This window comes from Micrasema longulum, unplaced genomic scaffold, assembly GCF_059751315.1.
Source record: "Micrasema longulum isolate JH-2025_06_02 unplaced genomic scaffold, ASM5975131v1 h1tg000163l, whole genome shotgun sequence".
Taxonomy (NCBI): Eukaryota; Metazoa; Arthropoda; class Insecta; order Trichoptera; family Brachycentridae; genus Micrasema; species Micrasema longulum.
This window is the reverse complement of record NW_028277368.1, coordinates 2587517-2604173: the sequence shown is the minus strand read 5'-3', so window position 1 is coordinate 2604173 and position 16657 is coordinate 2587517. Positions and strand designations below refer to the sequence as shown.

Below are 16657 nucleotides of genomic sequence, written 5' to 3'. Positions count from 1 at the left end.
ACAATGGACATAAAATAAATACATTGAAAATAATTTTCTCCTCTGCATAATTTTACAAAACACTAAAAGAAAGATTGAAATATTGTAATTGAATTACTGACAAGTTCGTTACACTTCATCTTTTTTAACATGGCAACAGCTACTGTGAGTTTTAAAAGGAAATTCAATTTTCCTATTCGCTTTTCTTGTGACGGAATCAATTAAAACAGGCCACCTTTTTTGACGATTTCCCATTTATTTTCAATATCGACGTAAAATATTTTAACACGTTGGCAACGACACGATTTCAGCACATGGATTAAAACACGAGAATAATTTAAACATGCCAAAATTAAAAACAAAACATTTTTTTACCGTTCCTATGTAAAACAGTTAAGGTTAAACGAAACGGTGTTTGCCCATACAAATTTCAGTTGTACAAATCTTTGTATTTACAAAAACTTTTCATTTGAAATCAGTATTTTAAAAAAATTACCGAAAAATTAGCTAAGCGCAAACCAATTTTCGTAGACGCAGTTGTATTAACAATCTGTTATTTCGATTTTTCAAATGAATTAAAAAATTTAACTTTCTTATGTATGTGTGCGTAGAATCAGTATTTTCAAAACAAAACATCAACGTTTTAATAGATAAAAAAAGAGAAAAATAATGCTTTTTATTATATTTTAACACCGTTAGTTAAAAAGATACATCATTATCAGTATTATCACTGTAACGTTTCGGAAACAACTGAAAAATGTTGACAACCTACTAAAAAGGATGTATTTAAAACATAGAATATGTATGTTCGGTGAAATTATAACGTTAATTATTAAAAAGGTTCCTTTTTTTCCCTTAGTATTCATTATTTGTCCAAAACTTGGCTTTGAACAAAGGTCTGCATGCGGTATACAGAAACCAAATTTTTCGTCCTCTATTACAAGGTCAATAGCATTAACTCCTAATTTTAATAATTACAAAGATTCTTTTTTTTTTCTGTAACAAATTTAATCAAAGCCTCTCATTTAAAAATACTAGATGTTTAAAGTATAAACAATCACTCATTTTTCTCTGCTGAAAATTTGGATCTTTGGAGATACTGTAGTTTACCTCTCGCATACAGTTATAATAAATGAAATTTAATACGTCTATGATCCGTCCGTAGTATTTGGTGCAAGATGGCGAGAGCAGTATGGCGGCCCAAAAAAGGTCTATTTTATATTTTATAAATAATCCATGGCAAATGGCACTAACGACTAAAAGTTTCAGTTGAAATATTCTATAATTTAATACAAACATTTGATAAACAAAAAAATGCATTACAAAAAGGTAATTGCAAAAAAAGCGGAAATCTTGAGGACTCGAACCCCAACCTCAATCGCTAGAAAACGAACGATTCACCTACGCGACTATTTCATGTACCAGCTAAGCCGTCGAAAAACTAATTTATAAAACTATTTTATTCATAAACTGTAACTTGTTTTTGTTAAAGTGGGGTTTGAGCCTCGGACCTCTTATTCGCGAGTCCGCGACACAAGTACGGGACCACAAGCCGGTTTTTTTTTTACATAATTTTCTACGTAAAGAATCTATGTATATTTTTTCATATCATATCATATTTCATATGTATAAGAATCATGTGTGAACAAAATGATAATCAAAATGTGGATGAGTAAAATCATTGATGGATCTTATACATACATATATACTAACAAGTAAGGACAATAACAATAGTATTTTACTCACCAAGCTACAGCTTCGCTATAAACAAAACCAGCCATCGCTCTTCTGACCACCTCGAAACAAAGGTCTGATCCATCCATACTGAAAATTGGAGACAATTATTAGAGCACATTGAATATTTTAAAGAACTTCATCAATGCTAAAAATGACACATATATGTAAACTAGCCAATGATGATGATGATGATGATGATAATAATGACGATTCTGATGATAAAGATACAATATATAGCATTGATTTTTAAAATTCACCATTCTGCCCTTGTTTGAACTATGTGGAATTTTTGTTTTTATATCTGTTAAAACCATTAAATTAAATTGAAATTGCGTAGACTTTCTACATATAATTTATCTTTTGAGATAGGCTTCTATTGTCGATTAAAATACTAGAAAAAATGATGATTAAGATCTAATATCCAAATGGTTAAAAATATTTAAACAGATTTCACATTATTATTGTTTACTTTTACCAAAAAAATACAAAATGAAATACTTGTATGAACTACTTTCAAAGTAATACTATTTATGTTTCAGCATTTACTTTGTAGAATAACATTTCAGATATATATTTGAAGTAAAACAAATTATTTATTTATTTTTGTATTAATCACATTTGATTTATTATGGGTAATGAAGAATTATTAAATTATTACTATTATTATTCTTATATTTTAGATCACACACGAGTTTTATATTATAACACAATTTCTCTGAATTCACAAATCATATTTAAGATACGAATCACTATTTTCATTCAAATAAAATTAAGCATATTACAACAGAGATGAAGAACATTGAGGAGAAGGTTATAATATGGAAGTCTAGGCATCTACAGGGCTTATGACCTGTCAATGGCTGGTTTAAGTGGCCACTTTACAAACTGTGTAACATTCACCATTCTGCCTATATTTGAACATCTATATTCCTTCAATTCTTTCATCTGTTGATGTTTGTGAAGTTAAAGAGCTGAAACCTTTATTTATGCGGGTGAGATTCATCTAATTGAATTATTTCACCTACATACTAGGCAACGCCTGAAAATATTGTTTATTCAATTTCTATACTTCTTCATGGACCAGGTAATTTATCAACAATATTTTGAGTTTGTCCAAATTTTTGTAGACAAGGACTGGATTCAACTCCCTGGGGAGCTGTTCATATTACTCCACATAGCTCCCCAGGGAGTTGAATCCAGTCCTTGTCTACAAAAATTTGGACAAACTCAAAATATTGTTGATAAAATTAAGCTTTTGTATTATGTTACAAATAAAAGTATAATAAATAATAATTTAGAAAATAAAAAAATCCAAAAAAATATCAATTCTGACAAAACTTTAATTAATAATACGGTATTCCAAAATTCTTCACAGCAGCTTTCAATATTTCCAATAAATAGAAAAACCCACCATGCTTTACCCTCTCTGCCAACTCTGCCTTACCGCCTTAACCCCACCCTGCCTTACCCCCTCCAACCAACCCTATCAGTACCTCATTTATATTCTGCATTCTGTACTTAGGTTTAGTTAATAGTTGGAACTGATGATGGGTAATAAGAATACCTGAAAATAGTTTTGTTGTAACATTTAACTCGTGTGTGGTCCATATATGCAAAGTGTTTTATTTTAAAAACACTACATTTAATTTGAAATATTATATTTTTTGCATTCATAAAAGTATCAAAGAGAAGAGTTTTCCAAGGCTTTTTTATGTAGAAATAAAGTAGAAGTTTAAGTACTTTAGACACGCCCCAACCCTTAATATACCTAGTACTTGGAAAAACTTTCAAATTTCTTCCCCTCGCGTAGATCCTAGATAAACCTACCTCTTTGGTCCATTAGACTAATTCAAATATTTATGAATAGAAAACTTTGCTTATAGCACAAAAAAAACGCAATTATTTTCCCTTACTTATTATGTTTTGCAATGTACAGAGGTATTTGTTTCAGGACTAGCTTGAAATTACCTGTGTTAGGCAGGATTTTTTTTTCCCACGTGTTTATTCATTAAATGATTTATAATGCACTGAAATAAATACATTAAATAAAAAAAATGATTTGAGGTCACCAATTTTTATTATTAGGAATTGTTTCATCTTATTGCGGCATTTTAAAACGAATGCGACATAAGCCCTTCATATTATTTGGCAAACCCACAGTGAAAAGGACAAGAAAGCAGTTGAATTAAATTCAATAAAAATCACGGTTTATAAAACGGAAATTAAAAAGCAAAGTAACTCGCATATACTAAAAAACATTTTTAGTATAAGCGAAAGCGAGTTAAACTGCTTTTTTGCCCTTTTCAAAAAAAAACATTTTTAGTATAAGCAAAACCAATAGCTAAAAATGATTTTCGGCTATGTGGTGGGAGTGCATTCTTTGTAAAGTCACAATTTAAACATATAATTCAACATCCACTCTGCCAGGAATCGAACCTCGGACCTAAAGCACGGTGGACGGGTGCATTAACCACTGCACCACGAGGCGGACTTATCTCCGCTCGATTTCTTTTCCAGGATTTTTACCTGAAAGTCAATCAAATCGAAAGCTCGTGTCCAGAGTTTTGGTTTTATATCACATACATAACTGTGTTCTTGATCCGCTGGGATACAGAACAAACCAAAAATAATGGGTTTGTTGTACTTACTATTCGAACACCATGTACAGCATTCCTTCAGAGCTATATGTTTCTAACAGCTCTACTATATGTGGGTGTTTCAACATGTGACATATTGTGGCTTCTCTTTTGAGATCTGAAAAAACATTACAAAAATCAGTAAAAGGTAGACCTTACCCGGTGGCAAATAAAAAAAATCCACCAACTTAAATTTGAAGGCGAATTGACAAATCAAAATATGAGTCGTCTCTTTATTCATTTAGTGCATGCAATGTATGGGGAAGTAATAATGTTTCAAAACTAGTGTGAAATGATACCTAATGATAGTTTTTCTGATATTCTGATACAGTACGCTTTTTAGAGTCCCCTACCAAAAAAAAAACAATTGATAGTTATGCGATATTACAGTGCCACCGACGATATGTCCATGTTAAATGTTTTAGGAAAATTATAAAAGCTACAAGAAAATTGTTAGAGAGAACAATTATGATCATTAAATTTTCAACGAAAACGGCAACTTTTATTGAAAAAATATAGGCTTAACTTTATTTACAAAACAGAGTATCGTAATTCATTTATTTAGAAATAATTTTTAAAAAAGTCAATAAAATTAGGTTTATATGAAAATAACTCGTAGCTAAACATAATTTCTTGAGAATAAAATGTTACAAAAGTAAGAGAATCTTCTAACGAAAAACTCCCTCAGAGACGTTAAAAATGTTAATATCCAAAGGGCCCCTACCCAACTCAGATTTACTAGCGAGTCGAAGCATGCTTACAGGTATGAGTCGTTCCTGATTGTGTCGCTATAAACTGTGTCTCTGTGACTTATAAGTGTATGAACAATGCTATCAATAAATAAAAAAATTAAATTAAAAAATACATATTGTTCAACATAAAGATAGTCCTTCCAACAGGCATATACATTGGCGTAACGTTGGTCCTGTAGATTGGAATGTGGAACAGTCTTTGTTGGCGCTGTCTAAGGTCCGGAACATAAAAGCTAATGCTCCGCATAATTTCAGGGTTGTCAATAATACCGCGCAACAATCAACAGAAATGCGTAGTTAAATACACATTCCTTCTGGTCTTCAAACTGTTAAAACCAAGCGTACCCTGGAGAAACTCAGTGGGTAAAGCCATGGATAATGTCCGCACTTCCTCATACAGAGAAACCGAAGGAATTTCTTCTGAACCCTCTCCACCATAAGAGAGTACTTCACTCGGTCCCCAAATCATTGAGCCACTCTCGAGTCTATATCGCACCAACGAGTTATAAAGAATTCTCAGTATTCGTGTATTACCAAAACCCTGGAAGTTCACAGGACAAATCCTAACATCTTCAACGAACTACTACAAACTGTTTCGATCTGATCACGAAATGTCAGGAACCTAACGAAAGTAAGCAGTTCGAATAAGATTCTGTTCATTTATTCTAAATCGGAAAAAAAGAATTTTGTGGGCCCAGTGGTGGTATTCTGAATCTTTTATATCCCCTAGAGAGTGGTTAATTTGGAGATTTTTTTTTTGCATGCACCTAAAATTTGCTTCATTTATGGCCACACTGATGAATAAACGTCAAAAAAATACGCACACATGGAATGAAATATGAAAAATTTCATTAAGACCATTATTGCGACCTTAAGCATTACCCAAATTGACCAAACCGTATTTGTTTTTTTCCATTTTTTTAACAGTTTTATACATCATTTGACGTTCAATCATCAGTGTGGTCATTTTATGAAGTAATGTGTCGTCGCATTTATAAAATAAACATCCCCAAATTAACCACTTTCTAGGGGTAGAGAAGATTCAGAATACAAACCCTGGTGAAAAACATAACTGAGCATTTGAATATAATGAAAAATTATTTATTTCGTCTTCCCCATTCAGATACGTTAAGTTATAGCTATTAGCATTACGGAAAACCTTGACTTATAAAACTATGACATTTCGAGCACAATTTATGATGAAAAAAAAATATCTACGATAGAAAATTCGAGGACTAAATTATTTATCACTATTCACCACAATATTTTAAGCGTTAAACGCGTTTTCTCTTCTTCCATATTTCGCTTTTCTTTTCGATGAAGATAGTCGTTAATACAGCACTTCTTCTTTGGCAGAAACAACTATAATATATATTAGTTAGTCTTATACAATTACAATAAAACTCCCTATTGCTTGCGTATTTAATCAAGGGAACAGAGTAAGCGGTCTAAGTTCTTGGAAAATTAATTAACTTAACCTCAGAACAGATGTCAATTTTCTCCGTTAAAAAGAGGAAACAAGAAACGTTATGAAAATATCTTTATTTTATTTCTCTTTTTGGTTTACTTGATTTCATAACATCCTTTTATTTTATATTAAAACCATACTTATTAAAAGCATGGTACAATTATAATTCAAAGTGGCGTCCGTGGTTAAGACCAAATACGAGTATATAATAATTAATAAAACACTATGTTTATACCTCTTGAGTTTATTTCAAAATATGTCTAGTTTCGGGAGGCTTCCATCTACAGGTGTTATCATAAACTAAACATTAACATAAATATACAGAAATTAAAAATCTAAGTACCGACAGGGGTGGGAGGAACTATTAAAGGAGGGGAGGGGGTTATATAACGGGAATATTGTATAATGGCGAGGGATTTTTAAATATAATATTATTAATTAATGTTCTTTCGTTTTTTTGTTATTCATTATTTGGCATTAACAGAGGGCTTTAAAGGCTCTAGTGATAACTCTCCCTTGATTTAGAAGAAATGATTTTGAAAAAAACATTTTTGAAGAAAAAGACGTACAAATTTCCCAAAAAAAATTTTCAACTTAATTTTTTTTTGTATTACCGAAGGCACAATTTTACGTAGAAATAAAAGAAAATGACAAAAATTTATGTGATTTAAAATGCTTTAATTTTTTTTTAAATCAAAAAATTACAATTTGGCTTCGGCCACTTTCATGTTTAATTTGTTATCTTTAAATTATTACAACAAATTTTAGTTTGATACTTAGTCTTTATTGAGATCCCAGATATCTTAATTTGAAATGGCGTAATCTGTCGGTCTAAAAGTAATTATAGTTTAGTAACATAAAACTTTTAAGTATATTTTTTAACAGAAAAACTTTAATGAAGATTGTTTTTATCTAATTTATGTTTTTTTATTTTTTTATTATTGCGCAATTAAAAAAAAACCTTAGATTTAAAACAGCAAAATTGTATGATTTCTTAATTTTGCGTGCGTTTTACCAGACTACAGCCTTAAATACATATTCGGAATCAGGAAAAAATACGCATCTACTGGTACTTAAATTATCTTCCTAAAATAACCACAACCCTATTATTTTCACTAATAAATGAGACTTAATTGCAAAAAAGTCTTGAAGATTACTAAATGTAAAAGGCTGTTCTGACTTATTATTATAAAAAACTGATTGAAATAATTGTTTTTTCTTCTATTCCGTTTTTAAAAACATTTGAAATGAATGTTTCTACTCGTATTCAATTAAATTTAAGATCTAAAAAAATTTTAATTTATTAAAATGAATATATATATATTCTGTTAGAGCAAACCATAATACATACTGTCGCCTAATGATAAACATAATTTTTGTAGTATTTTTCACACAGAGAATTTTTTCAATTTCCTAGTTACAATTATATATTTTCTCCGTTTTATGTCTTATGTAGAAACGTCCTCCTTTCTCATGACGGCAGAATTGCTGAACGATATATTATGTTTTGGATATGTCGCCGCCAAAAAGTTAAAAGTTACAACTATGGCCTAAATTCTCCAATGACCCGCCTTTGTCGTATTGTTAACTCAAGACAAGATCTGGACTTTTTTGGTTTAAGTTTACAACGATTTAAACGAGCACTAAATAAATAGTCCAGATCTTGTCTCGATGTCCCTTATGTTTGTCAATGCTTCTTTCTTTTTTTTTTATGTTTTAAACTATTCTTTTGTTGTAATATTTTTATACCTTATAAATTGTATACATGGACAATGTCCGTTAATAAATAAATAAGTTCTTTTCGGTGTCTTCTGCTAATTTGTGAATCAGCTTCCTATTAGCCGGAAATAAATCCCAACACTCTATCATTAGTTGATTTGGAAGACTGAGTGATGGCGTTTGTTTTTATTAACTCTTTTGTGGCTGTGATGTCACACTAGTCGACATAGGACACAAGACTTGATATATCTCTCTTATTTTTTAAATGATGAACTTGTATTTTTTCAAATTTTCAAATGGACATTTTCGCACCAGATTTGAAAAGAAAAATTTGTATTATTATGCTGGATGTTAATCCAAAAAATATTTATCCTTGCTACGAGAAGAATAAATGTCCGCTAATTCAACAACACATCTGTATAAGAGAGAACACGAAGATACAACTGATAAGAAGACTGGCTACAATAGGGCTAAATTATATTTTTGTTTGCATAGATATGGAAAAGGAATATTTAAACTGTATGTCCTCATGTTTTTTTTTTGTTTTTTTAAATATCTGAGCTTTAGAATATTCTGTATTTTACTCGTGGTATCACGATGTTACATCACCGCGCGCAAAGGGATTATTTACCACAGTCTTTTAAGAGTTAAAATCGTTTTAATGATTTTTTTCATACTTTTTAAAAAAACTTCTTCATGAAATTCAATGCTCTAATTTTTACCGCGCGGAAGAAAACCTTTATTATATCCAATTTTCCGTGGCGCTGAACTACTTCATTAACAAAATATATGTACAAATAAATGTATTTTATTAAATTAAGATATAAAAAAAAACAAAAATCGATTTTTAATTGATTGATTGGGCATTCCGTAACACTTCGTGATAAATTATTGTAGCAAAAAAAGTTACCTCACGTTTGTAACAAAAATAACAAAGTTTTCAACGTGTTTTGAGTAGGTTTATCTGTCGCCGCCGTATAATAGTTAATTCAGCCACTCAACTGTTCATTAAACCCCGGCATTTGACTACATTGCTAGGCCGTTCGTTCGTCAAAAAAAATCACCTCTTTTCCAATATCTCACTTTTCTAACTTCGTAAAACTAGCATCTGTACATGAAAACATAACACGTGTATGCATAAAACGACGCAAAATATATTCCGCACGTGGTTTTAGCGAATAAAATTTAGAAAATGTGTTTTGCTTTGTTAAGTATACGTTTCGTACAAATGAACCTAAGTACATTCGATCTTATGTCCGCACGTGACCACCAAATAATCCATCCGCTCACAAATAGCGCACCAGTGAACACGTGAGGGTTGCTTACCGACACACAACTACTCACCCCACTGCCCCGAAAGGGTTGATTTCTTTTTCCAGAAATGTTTTCTTTTACTGAAACATTCCTTTTGAAGGAAATATGTAAATACATATTCGTAGTAACACATACCTACAACTACATAGAAAATATATAAAACATGGCGTTAAAAGTAAATAAAAGAAGATTTTACAAATAGTTGAATTTTAGAAAAAAAAAGCATCTAAAAATGTAATTTTTATTTATTTATGAGATTTCTTTTTTTTTAGCATTTGCATATTATCTTATAATCTCTTTTATGAATTAAATATATTTAATTAAGCTACATAATTATTTTATATAATTTATAAAAGATGGTGTAGTTCTATACTTCAGGATATATTCGTATATGAAGAATGAGACCAATGCTAAATAATATAAAAAATAGTTAAAAGTTATAAGTTTTTTTTAAAACATACTATTTTACCAGGATGAAAACAATAATTAACGGGATAAACATATAATAGTTTTTTCATTTTTGTTTTAAAAGTTAATGTACTGCAGTTAAATTTGTCTATGTTATTGAAAAAAAAATATAATTACGCGTCAAGCGAATCAGAGGAGAGTTCTGTGCATAGTTGGTGCGAACTGTAGGTACATGGAAAAGAGATTCGTGTGACGGGTGCGGCTATTAAAGTTTTTTTTACCTAAATATATAATATGTTAGTTTGCTTGGACCGGTTAGTAGTTATTTTGGTAAACTTATAATATTTGCATATCTCAAAGATGGGTGTGAAAGTGTTAAAAATTTTTTTTTTGTATTCTTTGGTCGACTGAATAATTATGTTTTTTAATAAAAATTATCTACGTTGGGAACATGGAATAATTAATATAGTGTTTTTGTTGAGAAATATGTTTTTTTTTTTATTTAACTTGCAGAATTGTTTTCCTTACTACTTTTAAGGAGTTTATTATACTATTATACGCTCCTCCCTATCCAATAATCCCACACAAAAGCAATGTGTGAACAGTAGAATGTAAACAAAAAATGAGGTACTCTGAATTTTTGCATCCATCAGATATCAGCGCCCTTGGGGTGATTTTCACAAAAATGGCGCTTTATAAATTATCCAAACATTAGTATTATTATTATTATTATCGCAAGATAATTACTACAGCTACATAGGTAACTTCAAAATCAGCATTTTAGAGTTGATTACTAAACACACAGCCTCCACCATGAATGCTACAAATAGACAGGTGGTGATTCATTAATAATATGACTTGAATGCGTTGTGTGTTATTTAAATAATTAAAAATACATTTAGTACTTTAAAAACAAACAACAAATACCTTATTTTAAATAAAATACGTTATTTTAAAAGATCTTACATCTATCTTTTTAATTATTACCCAAATACGTATTGAAAATATCAACGAATTAATCTATATTATTATTTAAATAAAAGACGATATACTTTAATTCACAAATTTGGAATATCCAAATACTAAAATAATACAAAAATAAAATACTTAAACTCATTAAAATAGCATTTTATCAACGCATTCGTTAACCCGAAAAATTTTTGATAATGATCTTTAAGATAAAAATAACTTTATTAAATTTACTTTCATATAACTTTGAATTATCTATCCTTACCTCTGTTTTGTATAAATACATTGAACTCCTTAATAAAGATACCAGTCTCTAAGGTGTCGCGAAAGCGATGAAACCGGTCACTGGATATTCCGAACTTGTGGTTTAAAGTATCACTCGTATTTTGTGTACACAATGAACTTCCATCAATAATTTTTACTTACAAACTTAAATGTTTTGAATTAAGCTATTTTTACTACCAAACCTTATAGATTTGAAGAAAATACGTGTGATAACAACTTAAGATATAAATACATTTAACACATTTTTTTTGCTTATAAGCTATTTCACAAATAATAACTTACATTAAAAGGCGAAAAAATATTGTTTAATAAAATGAATCAAAAAGAAATCTCGACTCAAAAGGCTCAATTTTAAGGCAAATGAAGGAATGTGATCTACCAGGTGACGTATTTCTCGGACGAGCTCCGTAATTTATTCGCTTCAACTTTGTATAAATTTGCGCGATAAATCTTTTCAACATTGTTCCTTTAGCCATTGTAAAGATCGGAAGGTGGTATTAAAGCTGTAAGGTCGAAGGATGTTTTAATACTCCTTTTCCGGTGCGTACTTCCTCCGCGAGGAAACTACAAACCCGACGAAAATCGTGAGTAGGGGAGGGGACTTGGCACTCGACTTAAAATTGAAGTATTTGGAAAATAGCGTGATATTTCATTACAACTGAGCAATAAAATATACAACTATTTGATTAAAAAAATATAAAGCAGGGTTTAAAGTTCAAATAAAAACTATTTGTTTTCAACCACTTATTAATTACTTCATTACCAGCCGGATTTAGAGCTACAAGTGCACAGTATGTATTTTGTGTTTGTGGAAGTACGGAGGATTGATTTCGATCATTCACACATGTACTCGGCACAACAGATAGGAGTGGACAATATGACAAATTGTTTATTTTATTATTTAAAGCTTCTTTAATTTCTAAGATTTCTAAGTTGTCTGATTTTATTGTTTTATTTTCAACATGTAGACCTTTTAATCAAGGGTCTTCTTAAAATTATAATTGTAGATGGTTTGGTTATTAAGACACCTCGGTACGTATTCTGATGGGAAGTTAAAATTTATCTTCAATTTCATCAACAAAGTAAATTTATGTTTTCTATATGAAAAATAAAATATGTTTTTTTTTTTCTAAACATGTTCAATTACCGGTAACCGTCGTCGGTTATTTAAAATTTATTTTAGATACTTTAAATTTTCATATAAAAATACACACTTTCGTACATAAATATCGATATTAGTTTATACCATTGTTTTTTCAAATTTTAAATGATTACTTGCCATACTTGTTATTCCTTCTTTATTTTTTCTTTTTTCTCTGCTGCCATTGGCATGTTTTTATTCTTTTTATACTTTTAAACTACTTTTAATTACTTATATTATATTTGTTAATAAAATCAATATATTGCTGCTCTTACTATAATGTGTCATTAATTTTGAAGATGTTTTTTAAATTGACCTAAATTTAAATTTACTGTCTTATATTTCACTTAAAGATTCTTCTCATCGTTTCTTTGAATCCCTTAAAATAAATATGTGTTTATGTTTTTCCTTTTTTAAAAAAAAATGTTTTTGGTATTTTATTTTATTTTTACATCTGAGCATGTTTTTCATTCTTTATTTCCATTCTTAATTCTTAATTACTCTTACAAATTTTCTTCATTTTTAATATTATTTCCATTTGTAAATACTCATTACAAACTACAAACCTTAAAATATATTTTTTTCACTTAAATTTAAATTTTTAAACAACTTTCATTTATGTTTTCTTTTTCCTTCTCTTTTTTATACTTTCATAATTAACATTAGATTTAATTGCTTTTTAATATGGAAACTTTACTGGTCCATTAGAATTAAGTCCAATTGTGTAAAATATTAAACTTTGTAACTGTACTGTATGTTTCCTGAATAAAAGAAAATAAAAAATAAAAATAAATACCATCTCAGTATATACCGATGAAGATAGCCGTTCATAATCGCGCCCCTGAAGTGTTAATTTACTCTAGTTTCGTTTAGTTTTTACTTTGTAAATTGAGTACGCGTACCTTGGAAACTGCTCGGTAATTAAATAAATAATAAGCGGTTAAAAGTGTTTTACTTTAATTTTAATAACATAATCAATTACCACTAATTTAGAGCTTTAAATATAATTTTCAATATTTAAATAAATCACTATGGCATTTATGAAATCACACGGCTCAGTCGTATAATGGCGGATCGATCTCACCACACACGAAAGTTAGAAGAGAGATACTTAAGAGATCAATCTTTATACTTTTCGAAATACTTTAACGTAAAATAAATTTATAAAATAATTTTAAAAATTCTGAAAATAATATGTGAAAGGCTACCAAACACAGGTCTCATTCCATAAAAAAAATTACGTCGCTTCGCTCGACGGAAATTTGAAAATGCTGGAAGACAGAAGAAATTATAAATAGTTTAAGAGAGAATAGAAAACGTAAAATAAATAACATATCTAGTTATTACAATATTTGACAACAATATTTTGAGTTTGTCCAAATTTTTGTAGACAAGGACTGGATTCAACTCCCTGGGAAGCTGTTAATATTAACATATTACAACAGAGATAAAGAACATTTTAGAGAAGGTAATATATAAGTCTAGGCATCTACAGGGCTTATGATCTGTCATTGGCTGGTTTAAAAGACCACTTTACACAACGTGTAACATTCACCATTCTGCGCAAATTTGAACATTTATATATTTGTTCAAATTTGGGCAGATATATATTCCTTCAATTCTTTCATCTGTTGATGTTTATGAAGTTAAAGAGTCTTTAACTTTATCTTAGGATCGAGAGAAGTTTCAAGTGATGGTCGCCTACTCTCCGATAGGACAAGAAAAAGAGGAAGATAAAAAAAATTACGCTTTTCCTCTGAACTTAATAGAATAACAGGTAGGTACACTGGCAATTCGAATTAAAATATTACAATATTGAATTTTAAGCGAAAAGTCAATGGCAAATTTAATAAAGTATAAAGATATACCTGTTCTGATAAATTTAATGATTACTATATTTAATTTATTAATTAAGAGAGTGATAAAAAATCGCGCACAATTAAACCGCACATGTTTTTTTTTCTACTACTTTAAAACGATATTAAAAATACCAGGGTAATTTATTTAAAAAACTTTTTTTTTTAATAAACCATTTATTTTTACAAATGTTATTTTAATTTTCATACTGCATTAACTTAGATCATGGACGATGCAATTAAGACTGAAACATCGGCTTCTAATTGGTCTTCTTAGTTATTTGCTTTTTTACCTCCCAACTGGGTGTTCTAGCCAACCGGCGCGGCGTCTAATTGAGACACGGCATAGTAACAAAAAAAATATCTATTAAAAACTGAAAAATAGAAATGCGATTTAAGACACAACGTAAAATGATTATTTAAGCCTCTCTTCTTCTAATAAATCATTTATAAACTGGGTCAAAATGTGTCAAATGTAGAGATCCGTACATTATGCAAGGCGGAGGAGGTAAGCATTATCGACAAAATCAAGAAAGGAGCTCTGCGTTGGTTTGGACATGTAAAGCGAATGGACAGCGAAAGAACGGCTAAAATATTTACAATGCGAATGTTGATGGATGCAGAAATACAGGAAGACTGATAAAGACATGGCATGACCAAATCTAAATCTAAATAAATACTTGAATATGGACTTGTTAAAAGTCAGAATAATCGGCGCGCGCGCATGTAAAAATATCGGAATGTAGAGGAAGCGAGATCTATATGCAAGGATAGAGTGATGTGGCGTTCTTTCTTCACTGCCTACCCTTTCGGGGAAGCGGCGTGATAGTTTGTTATTGTTGTCCAAGTTTTCTTTTCCAGGTTAACTTTTTATTTGCTTTCGTATTTTTTCTCAATTAAATTATATAACTATAATTTAATTATTTTTACTCTTCATGTATTTTTTTTATTTTTTCTATTTCATATTTTCTACTTACTCATATTTACAATAAAAATCTTTTCAAAAGTATTTATAAAGGCATCTACACCTTAGATTATATAATGTCATAGAGATTTATTATACCCAAGCACGGGCCATGTCTATGTGGGATTTTTTTGTTTTTATAGATAAAGTGTTATTTTTATTCATTTTATTATTAGATTATTATTTATTTTAGTTATTTTAAAAATTTATTTGACTTTTTGTACATAATGTTATTTTTACATTGGCGGCCTTCGTGTCAAATAGCAATTTCTTCCAACCCACCAATAAAATAATAGTTTTATTTTTATAATTCAAGTTACAAAACATATTCAATAGAAAATAAAGAGTAAAAAGCTCAAGATATATAAAAATACAAATAAATGTATTTGTTTATAAATTACCTTCGATCAATACTAATAATCAAAAAGAAAAGGGAAAAAAAGGAAAGAGGAAAAAATGAGAAATTAAGGAAGAGAAAGGAGATATTTCTTCAGGCGTGATTTAAACAACGATACTGTAGCAACATCTTTGATGGTAGATGGGAGATGATTCCACAGTCGAGCCGTATGGACACTATATGAGTTAGAGAAGAAAGAGGAATTGTAGATGGGTATTAAGAGAGCGGTTTGAGAATTAGAACGAAGAGGTAAACCATGAACTGATAAGCGTTGAATTTTTTCTCGCAGGTATATAGGAGCGTTATGACGATGAAGTTCATTGAACAGAAGTGAGAGGGAGTGATAGTCTCTCCGCTGTCTAATTTTGAGCCATATCAGTTGCCTACGATAATCAGAAATGTAGTAATATTTCTTAAGACCAAAAATGTACCTAATGCATGTATTCAGAAGTCACTCAAGTTTATCGAGTTGCTCACATAATATTATGCTATAAAAAATGTAACAAATGTAAACAAAAAATATTAAAATAAATCAATTATTTGCGATGTAAAAGAAAAAGGCGCTGTTGAATAGGAAAATACGGAAACATAAAAATAAAATAAACGTGGGTGTGGAAAATCTTTATCTCCGTATACTGGACTAGGTCGGCACACGTTTGTAGGACCTTAGAACTACTCGTACCTATTCTAGCGCAGCACGACCTATCCGGAATGCTAAGGACAAGAGGGGTTAGAACATTCAAGTCCTAAACTCTCACAATCAAAGGGATCATTTAGAAGTTCTATCATCTGTCTAGCATTTATGCTCCAGCGAATATTTTTATCCTTGTCAAAGTAAAGTATGCTGAGGGAATATTTTGGAATGAAATGAAAAATAGCTGAATAACTTACGAGCACACATTATGAACGATAATACAGCTGAATGAAGCAAAAACCTTATAGCTTTAACGGGAAAATAGTGGAAAGGGCAACATTTATAGAATAATAAAAACATTTATTAGAAATATGTACAAGGACTCTGTATAAGAGCCA

General features: G+C 29.9%; 1 protein-coding gene across 2 annotated transcripts in view; it reads right to left on the bottom strand.

Moving 5' to 3' along the window:
- LOC148284062 (peripheral plasma membrane protein CASK-like) overlaps positions 1 to 16657 on the bottom strand; it is a 431540-nt gene that overhangs the window by 286885 nt on the left and 127998 nt on the right. For both annotated transcript variants that reach the window (XM_088242793.1, XM_088242794.1), the window contains exons 3-4: positions 4365 to 4470; positions 1726 to 1803 (exon numbers count right to left, since the gene is read on the bottom strand). In XM_088242793.1, the coding sequence (XP_088098919.1) occupies positions 1726 to 1803; positions 4365 to 4470 (184 nt within the window). The remainder of the gene's footprint in view (positions 1 to 1725; positions 1804 to 4364; positions 4471 to 16657) is intronic.